This window comes from Panthera onca, chromosome F1 (assembly GCF_046562875.1).
Source record: "Panthera onca isolate mPanOnc1 chromosome F1, mPanOnc1 haplotype 2, whole genome shotgun sequence".
In the NCBI taxonomy this organism is placed as follows: domain Eukaryota; kingdom Metazoa; phylum Chordata; class Mammalia; order Carnivora; family Felidae; genus Panthera; species Panthera onca.
In genome coordinates, this window is record NC_138355.1 from 46,683,813 (window position 1) to 46,710,406 (window position 26,594).

Genomic DNA, 26,594 nt, shown 5'->3' on the forward strand with positions numbered 1-26,594 from the left:
AAACGTCAGGGCTTATCTGCGCTTGATCTGCTTTGAGATACTCAGAAATCCCTGGTCACTCTATGAGAAGTCAAACTGAAGGGCGAAAAGGTAAAATAAAATGAACAAAGCGTACCAGACCTTAATCTGCTTCTCACTTCTGAAATTCAGGACTTGATTACCATCCCCCCAGATTCTGTGTTGGAGCTCTGCGGGGCCTCTGGCTTTCTTTACTCTGAGATTGAAACAGTATTACTCCATCTATAGACATTGCTTTGGATGATCAGTTCAGAGGGCTTGCTCCTATTTAGCAATTCACTGAAAGTGTTTTTGATATTAATGTTAGTGCATTTTTGCAACTCTAGGCAAATACATTAAGACTGAAGGATTTTGAGAAAGATTATGTATTAATAATTTTGGTGTATTTAATAAAATGAGATTTCATAGCTATTCAGGATACAGGATCATTTTGGAAAAAAAAAAAAAAAAACTTAAAGACACAGAGAATAAAATTAGATTTATTGGAACCAGAAGAAACCATTCCTTTCAGATCCCTTGATACAATTTGATCTGCCACCAGTCACATATTTTAGAATTTTCTAGGAAAAAAATCAATAGTAGGGCTGCATAGTTACTCATGACCAAAGCTGCAAATTCACACTCCTGGTGTTTCCCAAAGCTCAGAGAGGGAGTACTTTGCCCCTTTCAGTAATCCTATTTAAACAAAACAAAACAAAACATGGCCCTCCCCAGAAAAACTACAATCATGTATTTACTTTTCAGTAACAACCTAAAAACAGTATTATGGGAGTGCCTGCGTGGCTCAGTGGTTAAGTGCTGGACTCTTGATTTGGCTCAGGTCATGATCTCACAATTGAGTGAGTTCCAGCCCCATGTCTGGCTCTGAGCTCACACCTGAGGACCTTCTTGGGATTCTCCCTCCCTCCCTCTCTCTCTGCCCCTCCCGGTTCAGCTGGCAATCTGTCTCTCTCAAAATAAATAAATAATCTTTAAAAAAACAAACCAGTATTATGAAACATGTCACACATACAGAAAGGTGTAAAGAGTAATATAATGTAGGGCACCTGGGTGGCTCAGTCAGTTGAGAGCCCCACTTCGGCTCAGGTCATGATCTCATTGTTCGTGGGTTCGAGCCCTGCATGGGGCTCTGTGCTGACAGCTCAGAGCCTGGAGTCTGCTTCTGATTCTGTGTCTCCCTCTCTCTCTGCCCCTCCCCTGCTCCTGCTCTGTCTCTCATTCTCTAAAAAATAAATAAGCATTTAAAAAAATTAAAAAAAAAAGTAATAAAATGAACATTTCTGTATTCACCACCCAGCCTAAGATCTAGAACATTAAAAGTAGAGTTGAAATGAGTTATTTTATTCATTTAGTTTTTTGAGAGCGAGAGAGTGCATGTGAGAGAGGGACAGATGGAAAAACAGAGAGAATCCCAAGCAGGCTCCGTGCTCAGCAAGGAGTCCAACATGGGACTTGATCCTACAAACTGGGAGATCATGACCTGAGCCAAAATCAAGAGACATATACTTAAATCAACTGAACCACCCAGACGCCCTGAGTTGAAATGAATTTTTATAAGTGTGAACATTGGCAGAATATTTTTTATTTTTTATTTTTTCAAATTTACATCCAAATTAGTTAGCATATAGTGAAACAATGATTTCAGGAGTAGATTCCTTAATGCTCCTTACCTGTTTAGCCCATCCCCCCTCCCACAACCCCTCCAGTGACCCTCATTTTGTTCTCCATATTTATGAGTCTCTTCTGTTTTGTCCCCCTCCCTGTTTTTATTATTTTTTTATTTAAAATTTTTTAAACGTTTATTTATTTTGAGACAGAGAGAGACAGAGCATGAACGGGGGAGGGGCAGAGAGAGAGGGAGACACGGAACCGGAAGCAGGCTCCAGGCTCTGAGTCATCAGCCCAGAGCCCGACGCGGGGCTCGAACTCACAGAACGTGAGATCGTGACCTGAGCTGAAGTCGGACGCTTAACTGACTGAGCCACCCAGGCGCCCCCCCCCCCCCCGTTTTTATATGATTTTTGTTTCCCTTCCCTTATGTTCATCTGTTTTGTCTCTTAAAGACCTCATATGAGTGAAGTCATATGATATTTGTCTTTCTCTGACTAATTTCACTTAGCATAATACCCTCTAGGTCCATCCACATAGTTGCAAACGGCAAGGTTTCATTCTTTTTGATTTCCAAGTAATATTCCATTGTATATAGAAAAAAATATTCCATTGTATATATATACCACATCTTCTTTATCCATTCATCTGTCAATGGACATTTGGGCTCTTTCCATACTCTGGCTATTGTCGATAGTGCTGCTATGGGTCCCTTCGAAACAGCCCACCTGTATCGCTTGGATAAATACCTAGTAGTGCAATTGCTGAGTCGTAGAGCAGTTCTATTTTTAGCTTTTTGAGGAACCTCCACACTGTTTTCCAGAGTGACTGCACCAGCTTGCATTCCCAGAATTTGTTAGTGTTTTAAATCAGTAGTACTTTTTGTTCTCTTATATAATAAGTCTGTATTTCAAAGTCATAAACATGTCTTAATATGTTATCTTTTTAAAGGTTTAAACTTTTACAGTTTAGCGTAAAGTTCTTAATCTGTCTGGAATTGACTTTTTGTAAATAGTATAACATCAGGGTCTAATTTTACTTTATTTTTCCAACTAGATAACCAATTTCCCCAGCACCAATCATTAAATAGCCTATCCTTTCCTCAAAGATATGTAGTGCTGACTCTGTCATTTACTATGTTTTCAGACATGAATGGTCCTGTAATTGGGCTTCCTATTTTTTTTTTTTTTTGTATTGGTTGCTTGTTTATTTCTATGCTAATATGACTATCTTAATTACTACCGCTTTAAAATATGTCTCCATATCAGGTAGAACATGTTTCTCCCTTAGTCTGTTAATATAGTGAATCACATTAATAAATTTTAAAAATGTAAACCACTCTGACATTCCTGGGATGTCCTGGGATAAATCCTACTCAGATAAATCCCTACTGGATTCTTGCAATTCTGTTTATGAATTGGATTGGGCTATAGTTTTTCTTTTTTATAATGTCCTTTTGTGGGTTTGATATCAAGGGTATAGTAGCCTGAGATATCTAATTAGAGAATACAGTAGAGATTTCTAACCGCCCCCAACATCCATTCTCCTTTTTTTCTAACAAGAATCCTGAGTTTTAGCTCAGTGTATTGATATCCAGCTGAAAGACCACATTTCCCAGGCCCTTGCAGCTGGATTTCCCCATGTGACTGCGTCTGGAGAATGGAAGAGAAGCAGAAGTGTTGCATGTGATTCAAGGAATTGTTTTTATGGACACGCTCTTTATAAATCCCTCCCTCCCTGCTCAGATGTGATGACCCTGGTTCTAGCAACCATGTTGGGCCATGATGGTGAGTTCTATACCAAGGGAGGGCAGAGAGCTGAGCTGGAAGTAGCCTTAGTCCCTGGGGAGCCTCGTGGAACCACTAGACAAGCTCTTGCCTGTCTACCTTTGGGGTTATTTGTACTGAGAGAGAGAGATGTGTATTTCTACTAAATTTAAACTATTAAAGGAGTGATCCTCCTCCAATCTTTTTTTGTTTGTTTGTTTTTTTGAGTCCACTTTGGTACATCATATTTTATTAGTGATTTATTCATTTCCCTAAGGTTTCAACGTTGTAGTAGTTAAGAATTTAAGCTCTGGAGCCCGATTGCTTGGGTTGAAATCTTAAGCTCCTACATGTTCATGGAGTTGTGTTGAGTGGGAAACTTACTTAACCTTTCTGACTCTCAGTTTCCTTGTCCATGAATGAGTATGTGCTTGGAGAATTAGTATGTACTTGGAGGAGTGCATAGCTTATAGTAACCACTCAAGAAATGTTAGCTATACCATTGTTACTATCTTTTCCCCTTTGCTTTCTTTGAATCGGTTTTCTTTTTCTAACTACCATGGTTGAACATCTGGTTCATTAATTTTCATCTTTTTTCTTTTCTTTTCTTTTCTAGTAATAAAACCTTATTTTTAAGGTTTTATTTTTAAGTAATCGCTGCACCCAAAGTGTGGCTCCAACCGACAGTCCGGTGATCAAGAATCACACGCTCCACTGACGGAGCCAGCCAGGTGCCCCATCTTTTTTGTTTTCTAGTGGAAACATTAAAGACTATACATTTTCTTCAAAGCACTATTCCCGGCAGGTTTTTTTTTTTTTTTTAAAGATTTATTATTTTTAAGTAATCTCCACGCCCAACGTGGGGCTTGAACCCACAACTCGGAGATCAAGAGTTGCATGCTCTACCGACCCAGCCAGCCAGATGCTCCTGGCACAGTTTTGGTATGTAGCATTTCATTATTGTTTAAGTCTGAGTGTTTTTAATTTTCCATATTATCTCTTTTTTGACTCTGAGTTATTTAGAAGTATTTTTTAAAATTCTAAATGTGTATTTTTTGGTGCAAGTTATCTTTTGTAATTGATTTTTAACTTCAATGCATTGTGGTTAGAGACTGTGGAAGGATACTTATTCTTTGAAATTGCTGAAAAATGCTTTAAAGCCTAGACTATGATCAACTTTTGTCAGTACTTCATGTGTACTTAAGAAATATACATTTTAATTGTGTGCACCATTCAATACATGTCCATTAAATCAAGATTGTTTACTTTGCTGTTTAACTCTCTCATACCACGCTTTTTTTTTTTAATCCATATGATTTATCAACAGTGAGAGAAATGTACTGAAATCTTCCATCATGTTGGTGGATTTGTCTTAGCTCCTTGTTTCCCTCTAGGACAGTTCAAAGCAAGGTCCGCTTTCTCTGGAGGTGATTTGCTTTGCCTTGCTGTAAAGCCATCCAAACACATGCATTTATTCACATTTCAAAACCACTTTATTACCAAAATGAACAAAAGGAGAATGCTGTTTAAATTAAATAAATTACACAAACATCTCGAGTCCCCGGTCTTCCCTGGGAACCCCATCATCACAAGTCAGTATCACTAAGAACATTCAAAAGTATTGAAATTCTGGATTATTTCATCACCTTGCCCTCCTTTTCTGCCTCACTCATGTCCAGAGAGTGGTCTGTTTGAATTTGCTTGTGTTCTTTTCAAAGTATTCCAACGGTGAAGTTTTCTTCAATGTCTCCCTCTCCCCCCATGTGTTTCCAATTTTACCTCCACCGTCTAGACACTTGGTTCAAAGGACCCCTCTACTTGGGGTGTCTGGAGGCTCTGTGACCTTCCCCCACCTCCTGGGCCCCAGTTGGACTTTGAAGGAGGTGGAGTAGGGGAGGGTGAGTTGTCATTGGCTAAAATTCTTGTCCTCCTGGAATTTGGCACTTCGGGTGCTGGGCACAGTGAATCCCAGATAACATTGTCTTCTGCCTTCCAAATTTTGAGTTCCATTGGCAGCCAGATGGCATAATGAAATCACAGAGAAGCAGTGCTTGAAGGCCAAGAATCTGTTGGCTCTTTGCCAGCACCTTCTCCTTTAACTCTAAAAAGACTCGCTAGCTGACCGGCTCACTCAACACACAGACACACCACACAGGTCAGGCTGAAGTTAGGAATTGGGAAGCTTTTTTCAGGCTGGGCCAGCCCAACCTGTTGGGCAGGGTCATTGAGTTGAAGGAGCTTGAGAGAAGCAGTGGGGAGAAGGCCGAAAGGTTTTCTGTGCACTTCCATGGAAATTTCCCCAGACACTTGCACGTGCAATCTATTTATTTTCAAGTCAACAGTCAGGTTCCTCTATGACCTCCTCACATACATGGAAAATGTGCACCTCTTCTCATCTGCCCTAGAAGAGGATGACCTCAGGTCCTGAGTTTATTAAGGAACCCCGTGGAGGAAGACCCAATCTGGATCAGCCCTTTGCCACATTCTGCACCCAGTGGGGTGATGTGGCTGGCCTTTGGGGAGCTTCCTCCCTTGCCTGGCTTCAGGCTTCAGGCCCCAAGCTGATAAGGGAGAGTTAAAATCTTTGGCTCTTTGCCAAGTGAAAAAAGCACAAGGCAAACTTCCTAAGCAGGGGGAGGCATTTCTGAAGTCAGGGGGACCGTCGGGGCTCAGGTCCCACCAGTTGGCCCTGGGTTGGCACTAGCACCCCTCCCCCTCCAGTCTCCGTACAAAGAAGGCTTCCAAAAAGTACTTATACAGAACAACTGGCATCTGTTACTAGGTTGCCAGAGGATTCTGGTAGCTACCCACCCTGTCCTTTTTAGATTCCTACCCAGCCTCAAGTGGAAGGGAACCGGCCCTGAAGGCACGGGAAGTGATCATGTTTCAGAGGCTGGGGCAGCTACATTGGTGGGGTGCCCCTGGAGAGGTAGCTCTGGTGGCCCTGAGGGGGCCAACCCCCAGCCTCGAGTCTGAAGTGCTGAATAGCAGTGGAGCTCCCAGCAGCCTTGAGATGAGGAGGAAGGGGATGCAGTGATGAAGATGGAGATTCCGGGCTGTAGGGAGCACGTGGTCCCAGGAGTGCAGAACCTCCAGGGACAGAGCTGGGGCAGCTGGAGGGGACAAGCCTCAGAGTCCTAAGCAAGTTCAGCTCCGTGTCGCGTGACAGCTCGATGCCATCTGACACCAAGCTGTGCAGACCCGAGGGCTTTTGCACCCTAGGTCAGCAGGGTCGTACTTTCCCTTCTGTTCTTGGCTCACTCTTAGAAGTCGGCAGTCGGGGTGGGGGGTTCCCCGTCAGTTGCCTTGGGCAGGGCATGTGTGGGTGCGGTAAGGTGAGCAGGAGACTTTCTCCTTCCGGCCAGGGCCCTGAGAGTCAGCAGGAGGGTGAAGAGGTGGCTCTCCTTCCTGTTGAGATTGGCTGACTCCAGAGATGCCAGGAGGGGGGCAGGGGAGGGAGAGAGGAGGAGGAGGGGGAGGGGAGGGAGGAGCTCAGGTCCTGGTGGACGTATTCCCCTCTACCGGTCACTCTTTGTGACCCCAGGCTCTTCCTTCTTGGAGTCCCAGATGCCACACACTCTGGAGGCAGTGTGGGGGCTGGCTGGGCCCTCACAGGGCAGTCAGGGTCTCTGCATGAAACATACTCCCGAACATTTCCTGCGGGACCACGGAAGGACAGGGGAGGGGAAGGGAGAGCATTAGACCTGTTGAGTTCACAATGGCTGCAACCACGAGGTGACCCTGTGAGCCCCTGGCCAGAGAGAGCTTCATGAGTAAGTGTGTGTGAGTGTGTGTGTGAACAGGGGAGGGGCGGGGGAAGCCCAAGAGGTGAACTGGTACAGAGGTGACAAGAGAAGATGCTTGGAATCTACTTTTTTTTTCTTTTTTTTAAGGTTTATTCATTTTTCAGAGACATACAAAGCGTGAATGGGGGAGGGGTAGAGAGAGAAGGAGACACAGAATCGGAAGCAGGCTCCAGGCTCTGAGCCATCAGCACAGAGCCCGATGCGGGGCGCGAACTCACGGACCGTGAGATCATGACCTGAGCCGAAGTCGGATGCTTAACCGACTGAGCCGCCCAGGCGCCCCACTTGGAATCTACTTTGAATCACCTCTGGCGTGCTCTGTGACCTCCACGTGTCACAGTCCTTTTTGGCTTCGCTTTCATTGTTAAGTGAAATGACGGTGGAGATGAGACCGTTCTGAAGTCCTTTTTTGCTCTGATAAGCTATTTGGGGGCCTATCCCAGGCTTTTGGAATGTGCTGGAGATTCCACAGGGGCACAGAGATCAGTCTGTCTCTATTTCCTAATGTCTCCCCCATGCCATCAGTGCTCCCAGAGACATGTCCAGGGGACGTGGAACTCAAGCCCCAAAGGGATGTGAAGAGGTACAAAGTGAGATGTGATTTCTAGTAGGCCCAAAGCCAGACTTCTCTCAACTAGACATCTGGGTGTCTTTTAATTCAGGGCGTTGGGCTACTTTGTCAGGATGACAGGGCCCTGGGGCGGCAGTAACAGTTCACATTTGCACAGCCCTCAGTGCTTAAGGGCAGTAATACTTGTACCCCTCGAATTCATCTGGCCCCACCCCAATCTACGTTTCCTAAGGTTTCCTAAGGTCTTTGTTTGGTTCACTGCTGTCTGCCCACCCTGGAACTGTGTCAGGCCGGCGGTCATTACATATCTGCTGATTAATGAAGGACACACGAATCCCCCGCCAATCCTGTGAGGTCGAGGGGGTGGGTACCACCTATATTTCCCCTACTTTGCAATGATAGAAAACCGGGACCCCGTGTGTTATGTGGCCTGTCCAAGATCGTATGTGTTATGGATGTTCGTTCTCGAGATTTTCCTCCAGTGCCTCTCCCTCCCCCAGTGATGCCTTTCAGGGAGTGGGAAGCATTAGGATCTGCTGTGATAAGAGAGGTGAGAGAAATGTTGCCTTCAAGGGGGCTGCTCTGGCTTGGAGATGAGAGAGCCCAGTGAATGCCTTGGGTTCGTGAGGGTCTCCTTCCCAGTCCCGGCCTCCCGGTTGCCCCTGCCCCTCAGCTCACCTGCTCTAAGTCCCAGTAGCTGGGGCTGTCCTCTTCTGAATCACATAAGGACAGCTCAGGGTCCACGGAAGCCTGGAAGGGGGGGAAACGAGAGGAGAATGAGCCCCATGACCGAGTGACACAGTGCGGTGCAAATGGCAGCCTCCGGGTAGGCGCCGTGTTTTCTGCCACTTGAGTCGCCCTGTTGCTTCTTCCTTCCCCTCCCCCATCTGCCTCACAAAATGTAGCACGGGGTGGCCTTCCCCCTTTCAGCAGAGGCATGTGTCAGGGTCTGCCCTCCCTGTGGGCATCTTAGAGGCAGGGGAGGTTGGCCTAGTTTACGAGGAAGATTGGCTAGCCGCCTGACATTGGGGAATCCGTTTCCCTTCTCTGGAAATGTTTCCTCATCTGTAAAAGTAGGATAATTAAACTCACTTTGTGGGCTTTCTACATCACCTTGCTGTTGAAAAGGGGTGTGTGTGTGTGTGTGTGTGTAATTTATATATATGAATACATTTTGTAATATGCAAATATAAATATTTTCTGTATCTAAAAGTTGTTTTAAATGTATAACCGTAATAACTAGACGTTATTTGTGCAATAACAAATGGCGAGGATTCTTCCAGAATCTCGCTCTTTTTGCTCTGTGGACAAGGCTTGTGAAACCAGAAAGCCTGTTCCCACACAGTTGTTATCCCTAAGCATGGAGGGCGGACACCAGGGCCCTGTGTTTTCCTGGGAGGGCAGTCTTACAGCACTTAGAACAGATGGCTTCACCTTCATTGGTCTCTTAGAGCAGAGGGCAAATGGTCGCTCGAGGACCAGTAAAACCTTTCTTATGACCCCCTGAAGGTGGGAGGAGGTTTCATATATAAAGAAGGCTGGGGCACAGAGTCTTGGGAGGCCAAGGGCAGGGGCTGAACCGAAAGAGGCTCTGGGAGCGGGGGTGGGGGCGGCTGGAGACGCCAAGGCAGGCCCCCCCCCCCCCCCCCCCCGCCATGGGGTGGAGCTTTTCTGCTTCCACAGCTTTCAGGAGTCCTAAACAGTGTTATTTGTGGCTCATTTGCATACCACTTAGTGAGCTAGTAAATTAAATGTCAAGAAACTGAGACAAAACTTGGATCCAGTCTCTTTATCCATCACCAGTCTGAAATCTCTAAGCTCTGCTAAATTAAAACGGGCAGGCTTACTCCCTTCCCTTGCCCAAAGCCTCTTCTAGAAAGACCGAAGGAGGAGGGCGGGTGAACAGTGCCAGCAGACTGGGCATAACCTAATATGCCTAGAGTGTTTGGAAATTAATATTAATAAAAGGGTTTACAGTATATAAAGTGCTTTCAAGTGACAGAAAAGGCCTAATTATCAGTTAATGCTAAAACAGAAGCAAAAGAAAAGCCCTGTGAGGTAGCTAATGTTAATTTAGGGTGCTTGTTCTACAGAAAAGGAACTCTGAAATGGCAGTTTCAGAAAAGTTAGATGACAGACTCGGTGTTGGAACTCAAACCTTCTCCTGTGTTCTTTCTAACGCCCCTAGTCCTGCCATTTCAGTGCCCTGGGGCCTAGGATTCCCAAGGGACCTTACCCCTTGGAAGTCACGTCCTGGGGCCACTTCTCTGGCATTTGCCTGGGCGAAGAGGACAGCATCATGTATACTGGGAAAGACGTGGTTGCGCTCTAGACACCCATCTTCAAAGACACCTCCATGGCTGATATCGTTGTACACCTGGGCTGGAAGGAGGAAAAGGCCTTCAGAAAGATAACAGCCTTGTGGTTTGGAGCTGGGGATGAAGGAAGGATGGTGAGGCGCAGGGGGAGGGAAGGAGAGAGAGGACTGTGGGTTGTGTTCTTTGCGTCATCCAAAGGCCAGGCCAAGGCATGGGTCTTGCAATATCAGTGCTGGACAGCAGAGGGCAACATGAGCTTGAGGATGCTGAACCTTCAACCCAGGGCAGGCAGAAGGAAGCAGTTTGAATCAGGGAGTCGGTACTTTGTGGCAATTGAGAGGGAGAGGCTAGAGTGTCGTGAAGGAGGCTGCTGCCACTTCTCTGCCTGGATGGTTCATTCTTCCTCTTGTTTCTCCGGACCTATCTTGGAACCTCCAGTGTGTGGCAGAGCCCTCACTTTTGCCAAATCCTAGAGATGACTTCCTGAGGAGTGTCCAGTGAGGGTGGTGGGGATTGCCCACTGACTCTAACTGCCATTGCAGATTCTCTTTCTGAGCAGGTTCAACAGGGCTCGGGACCTGCTCAGGCCAATTCTGAAGTTGGGGAGGCCTCCAGAAGGGTTCTGACTTTCTGGAGGAGGAAAGGTGCACGGATCCCTTCACCTTGTGCTGTGTGTCTGTGTGTGCTTGCCGTGTGTCCACATCCCTGCACTCTGCCAATGCGCTAATGATGTGAAAACCCACTGCCCTGTGGACATGTTGTTGGGGCCGTGTATATGCACCTTTTGGAGATGGTGTGTATGTAAAACTGTGTGTGTCTGTGTGTTCCCCAGATAGCTACGGCACGTGCATGCTTCATGCTTTGGGAGAATGTTTGGGCGCTCTCATTTTCAGTCCCCCATTCAGCATTCCACCGACCTGTTCCCCCCCTCCCCACCCACCCCCCTCCTTTTGGTCCCCCAAATGTCCTCCTCCTCTTACCGTGGATGTTCACCAAGAAGACCTTCACACCGATCTTCCCGTAGGTGGAGCTCAGCTAGAAGTGGCGGGGGAAGGGTATTGGGACCGGGAGATAAAAGGAAAGGAATGTTCTGAGTGGGTCTCAAAAGTGATTCACAAAACGCACTTCAGAGGGGAAGCCAAACAAATAAGCAACCCCAAGAGCCCTGGCAGCCAAAGATAAAAATAGCAGCAAGGCACGCCGCTTCTCCCTGGAGTGTTGGCTGTCGGCTTTTCTGGAAAGCAGGACAGAAATGGGGCTTTGCCAACGAGGCGGGCACTTAAAGCCACCGCGGCCTCTTCTTATGGGGTCAGGTCTTCTCTCTCAGCAGCTTAGATGCCCAGATTCCGCCTCTTTCCCGACTTTGCGGCTTCAGGCAGAATCTGCAGGGGAGGACGGAGGCCCGCCGGGCTCCAGGCCCAGGCTAGGGAAGCAGGCTGAGCCCACGGCTGGGGGGTGCGGCCTTCTGGGCACCTGGCCGATGCTCTCTGGATGGTACTCAGCCTCTGAACTCTCTGGACCCCTCGGTTTCCCGGGACTGCCTCTGTCTGAGCCAACTCTGAGGTTTGCTGACTCCCTGCCATCGGAGGTGCTGCTGAAAGGTTATCAGATGGACGGATATCTTTATTCAGGGTGTCCCATGAACTGCCAATTTGGCATGAGAATGTGGGGCACTGATACTATTTCTCCTTCTCTTCTCAGTGGACTGGAATTGGCTGATGCTGGAGCGTCTGGGTGAGCGTGGGAAGGAGCAGCAGACCACGAACCGGGGCCAATCTGGACTCTACTCAAAAGACCTAGGGGTGGGTTCCTGGTGGCCTGAGAGGGAACCTGAGATGACCTCTGCTAGAGAGGGGTGCCTAGGCAGGGTGGGACAGCAGATATCCCTCTAGTATCCCTTTCCAGCCACTTGTCGTCTTGGGCTATCTGGGCCTGCTTTGCGGAGAACAGCCTGTCCTGGTCGTGTCTGGGGGAAAAGCGGTCCTCACGAGCCATTTGCCTCCTTGGTGAACTTCGTCTTTCAGCTTGTCCAAATGAGGGCCCCGAGGAAAGGGAGTGTGGGAGAGCAGGGGTGAGGGTGTTGGGGTGGAGGGCGGGCCGGCACTCCCTCTGCCTGGGCCCTCACCTTGCCCAGGGCTTTGATGCCCATCAAGTCCACAAAGCTGACCCCGCTCATGTCAAGGATGATGGTGTGGAAGGTGACAAAGGGTGGGACGCTGGCCAGCATGTCACTGGGCTCACTGGGGGTCTCGGCGGAGGCCGATGGCTCACAAGGGGCAGCTGGGGAGCTGTCGGGGCTGAAGGTGATGTAGGACACACTGGCACCATTAGCAGAAGTCTGGTTGTTGTTGGGGTCAGTTGGGGTGGTGTTCTCAAAGTCCTGCTGGAGCTCCTGTAGGGAGACAGTCTGGGGGGCGGGGATGGGGGTGGGGGTGGGGCAGGAATCAGCAAACTGAATCAGACTTGGCTGTAGTTGAGGCAGGGGCAAGGAGCGTGCGTGTGGAGGTGAATGGCTGAATTAGGTGGTGGTGAGTATAAGCCCCCGGAACCCCACAGGGGAGGCATCTCCCAGTGCCCTGTCCTTAGGCAGGGCCTGCACGCTTAGACTCCCACGGACCAGACGAAACTGGAGAACCTGTCCAAGAGAGGCACGGAAGCCTCGGCCCACTCTGCTCTGGGAGAAAGTGCTTCTGGAAACAATTGTGCTCCTTTTGATATTCGTCTGTGCCTGCCTGCTTCTCCCCACAACTTCCATACCCACGTCAAAACGTCTGGACACCCCATGAAATTCACTGCTGCCCCCCATTTGGGGTTGTTCAGAAGTCTATGGGCCATATCATATCTTAGCCAGAAAATGGGGAGGGGCCGTGGGAGTTCAGTAGTTACCCCCAGGAGCTGGCATCCCCCCACCCAAGGAGAAGAAGATTCTGTGGCCACCAGGCAATGGCTACAGAGACGTTATGTCTTTGCCTCAAAGGGTGCTGGGAGGTGGGGCACCAAGGGGCAGGATCAGATTGGGCAGGCTGTTCCTAGCTTCAGTTCACCTTGGTTTTCATAAACAGAGACTTCCTCTGCTGTGTGGGCATCGTTCTCCCCTTCTCCTGCTTCCGGAGGTATTTTTGCTTGGCCAGCAGTACTTTCTGGGGGTCCACACCTGTCTGTAGGGAGAGAGCCAACAGCAGTTTGGACGTCCACCCTCTTTGGAGTGGCCTGCCCCCCCAGTCCCCTTTCTCCCATCTTCTGGTTACTCACTGTTCAACCCTTCTGGTCGCCAGAGTTCTGAACCTTACCTTGGCAATGACCTTTTGCCTGAAGATCTCTGAATTGGCAAAGTAGAGAGGGGAGCAGTAAGTGACAATCTTAACCCCCTCGATTTCCTGGACCTGTAAACAGGGAGACTGAGCTCAGGTGGCAGAAATGCTGTTATTGGCTTTTTTTTTTTTAACCTTTTTTTAAAAAAAATATTTATTTTGAGAGAGAGAGAGAGAGCATGTGCACATGCATGAGCAGGGGAGGGGCAGAGAGGGAGAGAGACAATCCTAAGTAGGCTCTACGCTCAGGACAGAGCCCAACGTGGAACTTGATCTCATGAGTGGGAGATCATGACCTGAGCCAAAATTGACAGTCAGATGCTTAACTGATTGAGCCACCCAGGCACCCCTTAAACTTCTTTTGTTTGGGGTGGGGGGTACGGCAAAAGAGGGAGGTCATAAGTTTGGATTACTCACCCTATTGTAGGTTTTGGGATTCACATAAATGTCAGTGTCCATGACCTGGGCCAAAGCATAGCCATTTCGACTAGATGAGAAAGGAGAAGAAAAACTTAAGAACACGCAAAAAACAAAAACACATAAGAGCGTGCTAACAGCAAATCGGCCTGGAAGGACGCTGGGGTGGGAGCTGGAGCAAAAGCAGGGTGGGGTGGGGGCCCTTCCTCATCCCTAGTGTCTGTTGTGTTGGTCTTTCCGCACCAGAGACACATGCCTGTTGGCCTATGGCTGGGCTGTAACTAGAGGGATGACAGGCCAGCCCTTGACATAGCTCCCAGCGTGGGGCTCAGCACGGAGAAAAGGTGTGGTACACAAGTGACAAGCTTAGGTGGCCCTGAAGTCACCGCTTCCTGGTTCTGAGTTCTCAAGAAGAGAAGACAGGGCTTCTCTAACATGGAGCATCTTCTTCCTGCCCTGGCCTCTTCCTCTGGTGCCCTTGGCCTATACTCCCTAGCCTTTCTATGGGAAGGACACGGCATCTGTCCTCTGGCCTGGTGTTCCCCTGGGGAGGGTCCCATCTGGTCTGGGGACCGGCATTGCCTTTGGATGGGCTCGGGGTCTTACCTTCCTGTTCTTCTCCTACTTCGTATGGCCCCCAGCCCTCCAAGCCCATGGGGGCTTCCTTCTGGGGCTTTCAGGATATGGCAGTCAGACAGCCCAGCCCGGGCCTGGGGCCCCACTGTTGTGTCATGTGGGAGCTGTTACTTACAACTGAGTCTGGAAGACCACAACCAGGGCAGAGAAGGCGACACCCACGGCCACACCGTAGGGAAGACTCAGAAAGAACGAGGAGAGGAAGCTCACCATCCAGACACACTGTGAGGAGAGAGATGTCAGAGCAGGCCTGGGGAGAAGGCTGCCTCTTTGGGGAGTCTTCCTGGAACAGCCAAGGCCGTTCCCTGTTTCCACAACCTCAGACCGGCCCTCCCCTTGTCATGGCACCTTTGCGCCGTCTTATGTCTTGGTGCTCTGGTTACACCTGCACGTTTTGCCTGGATTGAGTGTGCCTAGCGATCGTGCTTGGTTTTTGATAGACAACCCCAGCCCACGCAGGGAGGCGGCATGGCGCACGCTGAGAGCATGAGGGGAACACACGCCTGGTTTCAAAGTTTCATTCTCTCGCTTCCCAGTTATGTGAGCCAAGTTGCCTGATCCACAAGAGGGCAATAATATTACCTGTTTCGTAAAGGGATTGAAAAGCTAAGGCAGCTAAAGGTCCCAGCCCAGCGATGGGCACCTAGTGATCACTCAACAAACATGAGCTCCCTCTCTCCACCCAACGGGAGGCTGTGTGTTTCCAACACACGCTCAGTGATCTTCCTGGCCTGACGGTCTGGGGTCTGGCTGTGTGGGTGGGGGGCAGGATTGAATGCAGTTTTGATAGTTGACCCCTTGATGGTCCTTTACAGTCCTCCCAATTCCTCTAAAGAAAACCAATCTGCCCACACTCCCCCAGAGAACTGTGAAGATAAGGTGCGAGCCCAAGGCACAATGTAAATACCAGAGCCTATATTTGGTCGGGGGGGGGGGGGATTGCTGGGATGTGGTAAGAGCAGATCCTTGGGGTGGGAACTGGAACATCGTATACTCCCCTATCCTTGTCACTCACTCGGGGACTCAGATGGGCCACTCATTTCTCTGGCTTTAAGGATTTTCTTTGTGTCCCGTGCGGGTAAGCCTCCTTCCCCAGGAGACAGAGCCCCCCAGAGGTTTGCAGTCTAAGATTTGGGTTCCAATCCTGACTCTACCCCTTACTACCTCTGTGGCCTTTGGCAAGTTACTTAACCTCTCTGAGCCTTGGTTTCATCATCTTTTTAGAAAAGTTTTATTTATTTAAGTAATATCGACACCCAGCATGGGGCTTGAACCCACAACCCCGAGATTCAGAGTCGGCACGCTCTTCTGACTGAGCCAGCCAGACACCCCTTTGTTTCATCATCTTGCAAGGAGGTCAGTAAATCCTCTTATGGTGGAGCTTAAATGGGGTTTTTGTCAGTGTCGTCAATATATGGTAACCTTATTACTATTGTCTGATGCTAGGTGCACGGGGCCGGTGACTAATCATAACAACAGGTCATGTTTGCTGAGTGTTTTACAGTTACATGGTACTTACCCATGTGATCTCATGTAATCCTGAGAACCAGTGTATGATGAAGTCATGACTGTCACCCCCATTAGAAATGAGGAAAGAGAACTCCAGAGAGGTCTGGTAACTTGCTCAAGATCCTGGTCTGCTGGCTTTCTGTTCTAGTTTTTTGTTGTTGGTGGTGGTTTTTAAAGCTACTTCTTTTTGCTTTTTTTGGAACTACGAGTCGTAAAAATAATCATAGCTAATTTTTTTTTTTTTAGTGAACCCAGAATACGATTTAGATAACATGCCCCTTACTTGTATTATCTCCTTTCTTTCTCATGAACAACCCTGGGGCAGGGGGTGGGGTAGAGTATAAGACACCCATTTCCCAGATGAGAAAATCAAGACTCAGAGAAGTTAAGGGACTTCTAGGGACTTGCTAGTCTAAGGCCCACCCAGAGGCAGTGAACAGGTGCGTTAGGACGTGAACATAGGATGTGTCACTCCAACACTTGGGCTCTTAACAGCTGGCTAGGCTAATTAGGGAGCAGAACGGAGGGGTCACCGACAGAAGAGCTGACGCGGCTGTGGGGCTGAAGGAAGGGGCAGGGCACGAAGGGGTACCCAGCGGCCACCCAATACCTACACAGTCCAGCTTGTTCTTCTTCCACAGGTAATAGGGGTCAGCGAGTTGCTTGAGGGAGTTCTTGAGGTTGACAGCTATCAGTGCTCCTAGCACAGACTGGGGAAACAGAACATTGTTCTTTCTCACCTGTGGTGGCCTCTCCTTCCTGCCCTGACTACAGACACCTGACCCTGGAGCCTGGCAGGACAGAGCTGCAGTTCCAGAACATCTCTGCCTGCAGAGCCCCCCGGATCTCTGCACTCAGTCTCGGGGCTGGAGAGTGCAGTGTAGGTGCTAGGCCATGGGGCCCCTCCCTTCCTCCCTCATCTCCAAACCATCCATGCCCAGGGCCTTCCTAGTCAGGCACTCATAAGCACTTGTAAACACTAACTGGGGAATCGATCCTGAGGTCAGAAGGCTGGAGATTACCACCAGCCCTGCGCTCGTGAGCTGCGTCACCACAGATCACTGAGACTTTCTCAGCCTCAGTTTCCCTCACTTGTAAAACGAAGATAGTAAAACCACGGTGTCTACAGGTTGTGACGAGGACAAAGTGCGACAGTGTCGGCACTTTATAGACTGTAAAGGGTTATGCAGCTCTTGGGGATTGTTCTTACTGGAGTCTCCGGCTGACCTCTGCTCTCCTGCTGCGCTCTTACCTTGGGGAGAGGGTATAGATAGGACCCCAGGACCAGCATGGTGATCATCACTACCAGGGACACACACAGGCTTGCCACCTATTCGGAGAAAGAGTTGGGAACAGGGTGTAAGTGTGGAATTCTCGCTCTTGATTGATTTCCAACAGCTCTCTTTGGTGGAGTGGAGACCGGTGAGGGGAGAGGAAGGTTGGGGAAGCAGCTGGCCTGGCTTTGCATGTGCCTTGGCTTCTCTGGGGCAACTGTTTTGCCACCCTCTCCCCTCTTTCCCCACTCCCCTGGTACAGTGCTCACCTGGGATTTTCCTCCAGCTCCATCCACCGCCAGAGTGACAGAGAGGGCACAGCAAATGACATGGATTTTAAAGAAGGAGCCAAAGAAGTTGCTGCAGCCTAAGGCGATCATCTCCTATGGGGGACAGGGGGAGGATTGGAAACACGGGCAGCGGGGGGTGAGCAGCAGGTGTTGTCCAAACCTAGTCGTCCGTACAAGCTGGATCCTGGGCCTAGGACTTGAGAATGATCCTGCTGCTAGAAAGCCCTACACTCCTAGCCCAGCGGAAGCTGGCCTCCTGCGGTCAGAGCCCCTCCTCCTCACTGGTCGGCACCTCGCTCCCGTCAGGTCGAGGAGCCCCACCGTATCTCTGGCCAGGCCTCTGTGGGACCCAGCGCCTCCTGCTTGGCCCTGCCCGCACGGACCTACCTGGTTAGAATCCACGTCATAGCCGTGCTTGCTGGCCAGGGTCCGGCCCACGGCCAGGTTGATGACGTAGCCCACGATGGCCAGCGAGAAGGCCGTGCCCATCATGTCCTTCCACTGTGAAACCACAGGTGACACGGGAGTGGGGAACCTGCCGAGGAGCCAGAAAGGAGGCAGGGCCCAAGGGTGTGAGGGGAGGCATGGCGAGTCCTTCCTCAACCCGCGGGGACCAGCGGGGCCCCAGTGTGTGCCAAGGTCTACATGACCTTGTCGTCTGAGCCCTCAGTACAACACTGTGATGGTGGCAGCCATAACTCCCATTGACAAAGCAGCAACTTGGCTTGTCCAAGGTCACAGAGCCAGTAAGTGGTGGGGCCTTGTTTGCTCACGCCCAGTTTCTGGGCTCTGTGCTCACTAGTCCACAGACCCACAGCCGGCGCCCTCCCCTGCCCTCTTCCCACCCTCCTCCTCCAACCCTACAGCACAAGCCCCATCCTTTCCCACCACCGGGCCCAGCGTGGTGCCAGGCACGGAGTGGACGCTCACTGTTGATCCTAATAGCTTCTCTTCCCCATGAAAAGAACCAACACGGCAGAGCGAGGCAAGGAGCCGGAAAAGGGCTGATCAGAGAGTCTTTGTTCTGGCAGTGTCCACTGAGTGAGACTTTTGGGGGTGTGTGTGGCAGCTAAGACTCACTGTTTGTAACACGGCTGGCATTGGCTGGCTGTACGGCTGTCTTCCGTAATAAGTAATAGAAATAATTCACATTTGGTGGGTGTCACAGAGTCGACAAGGCTCCTTCATGAGAGATTGTCTCATCCTGGCCTCAGAGCCCAGGCCTCCACAGGCAGGTGCTGGTAGGGGGGGGCAGGCTTCCTGGCCACCCGGACTCACCCTTGTTGGATCTGTCCCACGATCTGCATGTGATACTTTTTGGGCATCTTACAGCCCCCGGAGATAGCTGTTGCCACCACCACCTGCAAAGCCCAAAATGGAGAATGGGGACTGGCAGAACAGGGGTCTCTCTCAAGCCTCCCTTTTCTCTGGGGACTCCAACTCCCACTCCCCTGCCTCCTCAAAGGGGAGCAACCCAAGGAGCAGGAAAAGTGGGAGCCATAGATGGGGGGATGGAATGGATTCACCCAACTTCCTGTTCTGCTGGCCGCCGGCAGAGGAGGCGGGGAGGGTGGGGAAGGGTTCCCGTGGCTTTGGCTGGGGCTGGATTCCTTTTCTCATGGCCTCTCTAGCCTGGCCCCCCGCCCCCCCAGCCCTGTGCAGGGTCCTTACCACAATCATCTCTGTAGGGATGGGGAAACGGATCTTGTGCATGTAGCGAGCATTGAGCTCCTTCACCAGCACCAGGAAGACGCCACTGATGAGGGCGAAGATGAGCGAGGCGATGTTGGTGTGGGGGAGGTTTTTGCAAATGTCAATGAAGGTCTGGGGGAGAGAGCATCATGCTCATGGGCTCCCACTTCCTCTTCCCCTACTATCCCCACCCTTGGAGGTCTAACCCGGCAGAAGGATGTCATCAATGTGAATGGGGGCACACCGAAGAAGAATCCAGACCTCGGTCATGAATAGCATCCCCTCTTCCACCTCCCTCTCCCAAAAGGCATGCTGGGATCTCATGCCAGGAGGGGAATGGTGATTCTCTTTCTCTAGAAAGAATTCAAGCTCAAGGAGGAAGGATGGAGCTTAGACACAAGGACGGACCTCCCAGGCAGGGAGGGGTTGAGGCACTGTGTCAGGGAACTGATGGAGAGTAAACATCTCCTTTTCCGCAGGAATTCTCCATAGAGAACTTCAGTGAGCCCGCAGGGTCATGTGTTTGACCCTCCCTCCCAAAGTGGGAACCCCCTGGGAATCCTCTCTGAACAGTGGGCTAGCCAGACCCTTGCTTGAGGACGTCTTGTAAGGAGGAGCTCACGACCTCTTAAAACAGTAAACCCTGCTTCTGTGTCTGCCTGAGCCCCTCCCCATTTGCAGGGATGTGTGCCTAGACTCACAAAGACAATGGCCCCCGGGCCCGTGTAGGACGGGATGGTCAGTCCAAAGATGTACTTGAGCACCGAGATCAGGATCTGCAGGCCGGCTGCCGTCATGAAGCCCCGGACGAAGGACTCGGAGAGGTAGATGGCCACAAAGCCGAACTGCACGAAGCCCAGGCCCATCTGTGGGGAGAGAGGTGGGGGTGGGGGTGGGGAAGACCAAGAACGGTCCGCAGCTCCCCCGCGTGCCTGACCCAAACCCAGGCTGCAGTTCCGTGCGGCCTCCCTGGGCAAGTGAGCCCTTTGTGACTTTGTCTGGCCCTTTATGGTGCCAGCAGACCTCTAGTCTGGTTTGGGGCACAGGCCTCTTTGTCACATCATCTCTCTGGCTTTAGTTTTCTCATCTGAAAAATAACCCTGGTCCTCAACCCCTGCTTCGTCTCCACCCGGTTGCCTAACCCAGGTCTTAGGAGTCATCCTCCCTCACCCCCATGTCAGGGCTCTCACCAAGCCTTTTAATGCTCCCGGCAAAACGTTCCTTAAGTCCACCCCACCTCGGTGGCCCTCCCCACGGCCGCCTCTCTGGCCTAGGCGTTCGGCGGCCTTGCCCGGGCTTCTGCATAGTCTCCTAACTTTGACTGTAATCCACCTCCCCACCTCTCTTTTCCGTGGCCTGAATGATCTTTATAAACTGCCAGTCAGACCCAAGGCCAGTGCGGGGGGGACAGACTTCAGACTTCATTGTCTAGCCTCTGCCTACCTTTCTGGCCCCTTCTCGGGCCCATCCCCCAAAGGCCTCCTGCTGTCCAGCCGCACCAAAACGTCTTGCCTTGTCATTCCCTGGTCAGTTCACACTCAAGCCTCAATGCTCTGGGGTGCATCCTTCTGCCCAGACTGTCCTCCCGTGCCTCGTTCATTTGGTTACTGGCCAAGCTCTAGTCATCCTTTAATATTCAGGTCAAATGTCATCTCCTCTCTGAGGCGAGACCTTCCCTGACTCTCTCTTTGGTGCTCCCACCGCTATGGGAACATAGCTCTATTATGCTGCTCATCTCCCTGCCTACAAGTTTATCTGTTGATGTGGTTACTTCCTCTGCTGGGCTGTGCGCTCCCGGAGAACTGGGCCTCTTCTTTACTTAGCTTTCCCCCCAAGGCCTAGGCCAGTTTCTGGCACAGCGACACAACCAAAAACGTTAACAGAAAGAATGAATGGGTGGATGAATGAAAGGTGTCTTCGGAGGTTGCTTCCTGCTTTTGTGTTCCATCACGCAGGGTTTCCCCTCGTAAAACCTAGCAGATTCCTTTGCAATTTATGTTGTGCGAGTGATGCTGTGGCTTGGGGCAGAAGAGGCTGGAGGAAGGATAAGGGATGTTAGAGAAACAGTAGGGCTGTGCTGGAGAGGAGAGAGAGCCCGTGAGCCTTCCAGACAGTCTAACTCGGGACAGTTTTACTGGGAGCAGAGACTGGTCTCATAGACCTGCTGGAGGGAGGTGAGGAGATACACCGATTCCTCAAGGTCTTTTGTGGCCCTGGGGATGGGGGAGAGGGAGGAGGAAGGGCCCTGAGTCAGCTTTAATGTCAAACTGGGGCTTTGAGGCAGGGGCAGGACGGAAAGATGCCCCCCTGAGGCCACGCCCTTGACAAGGCCACGGCCGTCCCCTCACCTGGATGATGGCAGTCAGGCAGGCCAGGGTTGCTGACACGTGCAGCCTCTCAGCCTCCATGGCTGCCGTGTCCACGTAGCTCTTGTTGGTGGCGTTGTTGAAGACCCAGAATTTCGACTCTGGGGCCAGCTGCAGACAGATGTTACCCACCAGGATGCTGATAACGGCAAAGGTACCTGTGGTGCCCACCCAGCCGGCAGGAGTCAGAGGTTTGCACCACACCCGGGGACAACAGAAAGGGGCCCAGGAGGGAGTGCTTCCCGACCCCCGAGGAGATGGACCCCCGCATCTCCAAGGCTCCTCTCCAGCAAGAAAACCAACACTCACATGTCACCACGATCTACGCTTTTCAAGATGCTTTCACCTCAACTGTTAAAATTGTTTCATTGGACACGTGAGGAAATGAGCTTGGAAATACAAGCGGTACCTGACCCAGAAACAGACCTTGTGACCAGGCCCTTTTTCTCGATGTCACTTAGCACCAGAGAGCTCCAAATATCCTTGCAGGGACCAGCCTGAGAGTAATCCCTCCCATCTCCTTGGCACTTTATGCACATGGTATACCTTGTTCCACCAAGTCTTCCCCACGTGCCAGGGAGGGAGACAGAACAGGTAGTGCTAACCAAGCTCACGGAAGCTAAGTGGTTTCTTCAAGGTCACAGCGGACCTGGGACTGACGCTCACAGTGGCGGTCCTGAAGGGACCAGCACCAGCGCTAGGAGAATGCAGATCGAAAACACCCAAAGCCCCTTCGCCACATCCCCTGTCCTTGTGGTCCAGGTCACCTGGCCTGCTGAGAGGGGAGAGGCCTTACCTGGCACCATCTGGTGTATACCCCCCAGGAAGAAGTAGGTGAGGAGGGGGAAGAAGGAGGAGTAGAGGCCGTTGACTGCAGGAAGGTTGGCCAGCAGAGCAAATGCCATGCCTGCAGAGAACAGGAGATTGAAGGCTCGGGGGCACAGTTGGGGTATGGGGGTCACAGGGGACGGGGAGAGGAAGGGGGAGAGTAGCAGGCCAAGCCAACCTGGGGGACAGACCCCCTCACCTTGCGGGACCTGGATGGATCCACCGCTGAGTCCGCCCAGCAGGTCGGGGACGATGTAGTCTTTGATCTTGTACTTGGGGAGCCAAGAGAGCACGGGGAGCAGCCCAAACACTGCGGCTTTGATCTTGGCCGTGGAACATCTGGAGGGGAAGAGGGCAGGCTTCCAGTCGGCACTGCACGGTTTGGATACTCTTGAGTTGGGGAGGGATATTACATATTCTGTTCCCGGTCATCCGTCATTCATTCATTCATTCACTCGTTCAGAATTCATTCACTCATTCAGCCCCCACACCATGCAGTAGGCCGGGGACACTGAGAAAAAAAAAGGCAGGGGCTTTCTTTGGAGAGCCATTCACACACTCTCGGTTTTAGCTGGGTGTCTGGAAACAGCTGCTCATTTGGGACATCCAGAAGACTCGGCATAAAGGCATGGATTTTGTGGTCACTTAGCCTTCCGAGCTGCCGAGTCCAGCCCCCCATCTCAGATGACCTTTCTCCAGTCTGACCAAACGCAGGCCCGGCACCCTTGTGCGGGCTCCTACAGCTTCGTGTGCACACTGGGTTATAACTGCTTGCTTTTCATCTGTCGTTCTCACTGGAGAATAAACCCCACCATGACCAAAAGTCTATCTCTCTGGTTCATCTTTTGTACCTTGCACGTTGCATTGGGCTGCTTAGTAAATATTTGCTGAATGAATGAATGAGTGAATTAGTGAAAGGACTGGCTGGTGTTGAAACTCGGCCTGAGTGGGGGCTGTTGCCATCTTTCTTAACACTTCCCCCAAAGAAGGCTCCATTGTCCCTGCAGGGTGTGCCTCTGCTGACCGATCGTCCTTCATGTGTCATGACTCCAGTGCTGGAGTTCCTCCCACTGTTAATTCTCTGGGGGCGGAAGGAATGGGGGAGCTGTTTGTTGGCCAACGCAGGGTGGGGAAAGTTGATTCCTTCCCTGTTTGTTGAACACCTTGAGGTCTTTTCATAGAAACTCAGGAGCGGTAGGAACAAGGGCCTAAAAAACTCAAGGGTGACAGCTCATGGATTGATGACTGGAAGGGAGTGGGAGGCATTTGCTTTTCTTCTCCCAGTCGAGGGAACTCAAATACTCAAGGCACATTTGGTGACTCACTAGCCTGCTCTGATTAGGCCTCCTTTCCCGCCCGGCACCAATCCCTGCTCTTTGCTATTATTCAACAATAATTTCCCCAACACTTGGTTCCCTGGATGTCACCCAAGACTAAAAGCAATGCAGAAATGCTTTGTACCCTGTGAAGTCTGGACAGATTTTCTGTCCCAACCAATACTCTGTGGAAGGGCATCACCCTCGACATCTGAGTCCCCGGTCTCCTCTGGGGCGGGTGGGTGTGCCTCTTCCATCCTTGGTCAATAGCTCCGAGCATCTCTACAGCTTTGTCATAAGGGAGCACCAGCGCTGCAGGAACTCTCTCAGGCTTGTTTGTGGCAAGGAAGACTGGACTCACATATAGAGAGCTGAGTAGGGGAAGACAAACAACCCCCTTGAGGGCGGTATCCGTCCAGCCTTATTTGCAGGCCTGTCGTACGCTGGGCAAGGCAATCTGAGGCCTGATAGCATAGCTGGAAACAGATGCCTATACAGAGGCTTCAGAGGCCAAGGGGGAAGTGGACAGAGGGATTAGCTTTCTAGCCATTCATTCATTCATTCATTAAACAAATATTTATTGGAGCACCTTCTGTGTCAGGCACTGCTTAAGGCTCAATGCCAGCCTCGTGGAAATTGTTAGTTCCCTACATCACTTTGTAGTTTTAATCTATAGTCTTTTAGGACAACAGCAGATACCCTCGTCCCTCCAGCACAGCAACAAACCAGACTGAAACTGTCTGGCAACTAAGGTCGACAGAGCCCAGCTGTCCCGGGAGCCCAGCTGTCGGTAGGGTGTCTGGACACTGAACACCCAAGGCTTTGGCTGTGACCCAGCGGGAATGGAGCCTCCCGGGAGAAGTAGGGTTGGACCAGGGCTTTTGGTGAAGACTCAAGTGGGTGATTCCCCTGGTCCGAACCTGTTCCACCTGCACCTCCACTTCAGCATTGCCAGTGACCTCAATCCAGGTACCTGAATCAGCTGTTTCCCCCAGGGGAGTGAGGAAGAGCAAGTTAGCCCACAGCCAGGACTGAGCAAGGTCTGCCAGAAGTGTAGGGAGGGGGAAGGTGAAGCTCATAGCCGCAGGTTCCTGGAGTATGGGCATAGATCACCTCCTGAAGCCCCCTCCTCGGAGGTGAGGTTTTACTCCCCACTAGCGCAGTCTCACAGATCTGAGAGTGAAGAGAGCCCGGGGGTCTGGCAGGACCACATCCTGGTAGGTATCCTTTAGGAGGGCCCGGGAATTTAGGGGGTGCCTTTGGGCATTTTCTGGATCAGGAAAAGGAAGGAACATCTAGGAGGGAAAGAGGACAAAGGGCATGGAGTGGTGGTGGCTTCAGATTTTTCGTGATCAGGAGGGAAGAGGACTTTCAGCAAGGCTCTGATGCTCCCTCTGCCCCATGTGGTAGCAGGCCCATCTAGAGCTCCCTTAAGAAACGAAGAGAGACTTGAGTGGACTGAGAAGATGGCAAGACTTCATGCACGGGTTGGAGATGCCCTACAACTCTTCTGAGACTGTGGATGGTCCTTGCGGCTACTCCCCATCCTCCACAGGGTGGGTGTCAGTACAGGAGGGGTTGTAGGATCTTAAAGTCAGGGTTCCGAACCTCCCCTCCCCGAGACCTCCCCAAGCCCTGTCTTAGGGATGCTGGTACAGGAGCCATGCTCTAGTGCAGAAAGGATTTTGGTGGGGAGCAGAAGAAAGAGGTGTCTGGGCTCTGGGCCACGTTACCTGAAGGCATTGCGAAGTTTCTCTCCCAGTGGGTATGTCCGGTCCTTCTTCTCAAACTCATCATCAAAGAGGGTGAGAGAGTACGCGGCTCTGTCTACCACGTAGCGGGGCCTGGGCTGGCTCATGTCTGGGGCATTTACAAGCTTTGGGAGAGGCAGAGGAGGGGAAGATGAGGGGGCATCTCTCTCCAGTGCCAGCTCTGGCTTTCTCTCTCTAGTTCTGGCCACAGCAGGGTTTTATTCTGGTCTCTTCCCCGCCCCCATCCATCAAGGTGCCTCCCTTCCCTCTTTCAGGTCTTTCCACCAGACTCACTTCTTCTGGTGGCCTTCCTTCCCAGGTACTGATGATGCACACACTTGCCCTGGCTGTTTTGCTTGGCGCCCAGCACGTGGCTGGCACGCCACACCTGTGACATCACCGTCACCCCCGCCGAGCACCGGGCAAAAAGGAGGCGGGAGTGCAAGGGCAGGAGTCGCAACTGGATGTCAGCACATTGGTCCCATCCCCCGCCCCAACCCCCGCTGCTGGTGCCCCCACAAGCCCCTCTCCCTCCCCGGACCTCAGTTTTCCTGGCAGAAAGGCTCATGCTGTTCAGCCAGTCAGCTTGGAAGAAATAGAGAAAACAGCCTGCCCGGAGGCAGGGGGATGACTGAGGTGACCCCAGGAGGGCCCTTCTGGAAAGAGACAACTAGGACTTTACCAACAGGTTTTCCCAGGGGGATAATGGTGTGTCTGGGGAAATCAGGATGGTCTGTACCGGCTGGCTCTCCCACGGCTTCCTGTGCCTGACCTTTCCCCCACCCTGTGTTCTGGTGTTTCTCTCCTCCTTGCTTTTTGCGCAACCTGGCTGATGTTCCAGGAGCTGCGCAGGGCAGAGCTGAGTGCCAGGGCCCCTGAGGCCCAGAGGAGCTCCCCGTGGGAGCCGTTCCCCCTCCCTCCTACAAGCACCGGTCCCTCTTCCTGTACCCTGCCCTTGGGAGCTGGGAGAACTCCCTAGGAGAACCTCTGAGGAAGAAGAAAGAAGAAAGAGGTGGGGTACGTTTGGAGGAAGGAGGTGGGCAGTGTGGGGTGGCTGTGGCCAGTTTGGCAAAAGATCTGAGCTGGAGTTGAAAGTGAGAAACCACACAGGGGGCTA

The 26,594-nt window shown here is 51.2% G+C and overlaps 1 protein-coding gene and 1 long non-coding RNA gene across 2 annotated transcripts in view; one reads left to right on the forward strand and one right to left on the reverse strand.

Annotated features, from left to right (window-relative positions):
• Window positions 1-12,077, forward strand: LOC132686475 (uncharacterized). Its single transcript, XR_009613687.2, has 2 exons — window positions 1-90; window positions 11,789-12,077. It is a non-coding gene; the product is annotated as an uncharacterized LOC132686475 (long non-coding RNA).
• Window positions 5,585-26,594, reverse strand: part of SLC26A9 (solute carrier family 26 member 9) — a 27,658-nt gene continuing 6,648 nt past the window's right edge. Inside the window, exons 2-21 of the mRNA XM_060644293.3 lie at window positions 25,460-25,602; window positions 22,610-22,749; window positions 22,379-22,489; window positions 21,565-21,740; window positions 19,918-20,082; window positions 19,196-19,348; window positions 18,803-18,885; window positions 17,912-18,059; window positions 17,504-17,617; window positions 17,213-17,290; window positions 16,575-16,670; window positions 14,567-14,673; window positions 13,816-13,885; window positions 13,378-13,470; window positions 13,132-13,245; window positions 12,213-12,494; window positions 11,068-11,122; window positions 10,006-10,151; window positions 8,448-8,519; window positions 5,585-7,049 (exon numbers count right to left, since the gene is read on the reverse strand). Coding sequence (XP_060500276.3) covers window positions 7,002-7,049; window positions 8,448-8,519; window positions 10,006-10,151; window positions 11,068-11,122; window positions 12,213-12,494; window positions 13,132-13,245; window positions 13,378-13,470; window positions 13,816-13,885; window positions 14,567-14,673; window positions 16,575-16,670; window positions 17,213-17,290; window positions 17,504-17,617; window positions 17,912-18,059; window positions 18,803-18,885; window positions 19,196-19,348; window positions 19,918-20,082; window positions 21,565-21,740; window positions 22,379-22,489; window positions 22,610-22,749; window positions 25,460-25,584 — 2,376 coding nt within the window. The 5' untranslated portion in view covers window positions 25,585-25,602 and the 3' untranslated portion in view covers window positions 5,585-7,001. The remainder of the gene's footprint in view (window positions 7,050-8,447; window positions 8,520-10,005; window positions 10,152-11,067; window positions 11,123-12,212; window positions 12,495-13,131; window positions 13,246-13,377; window positions 13,471-13,815; window positions 13,886-14,566; window positions 14,674-16,574; window positions 16,671-17,212; window positions 17,291-17,503; window positions 17,618-17,911; window positions 18,060-18,802; window positions 18,886-19,195; window positions 19,349-19,917; window positions 20,083-21,564; window positions 21,741-22,378; window positions 22,490-22,609; window positions 22,750-25,459; window positions 25,603-26,594) is intronic.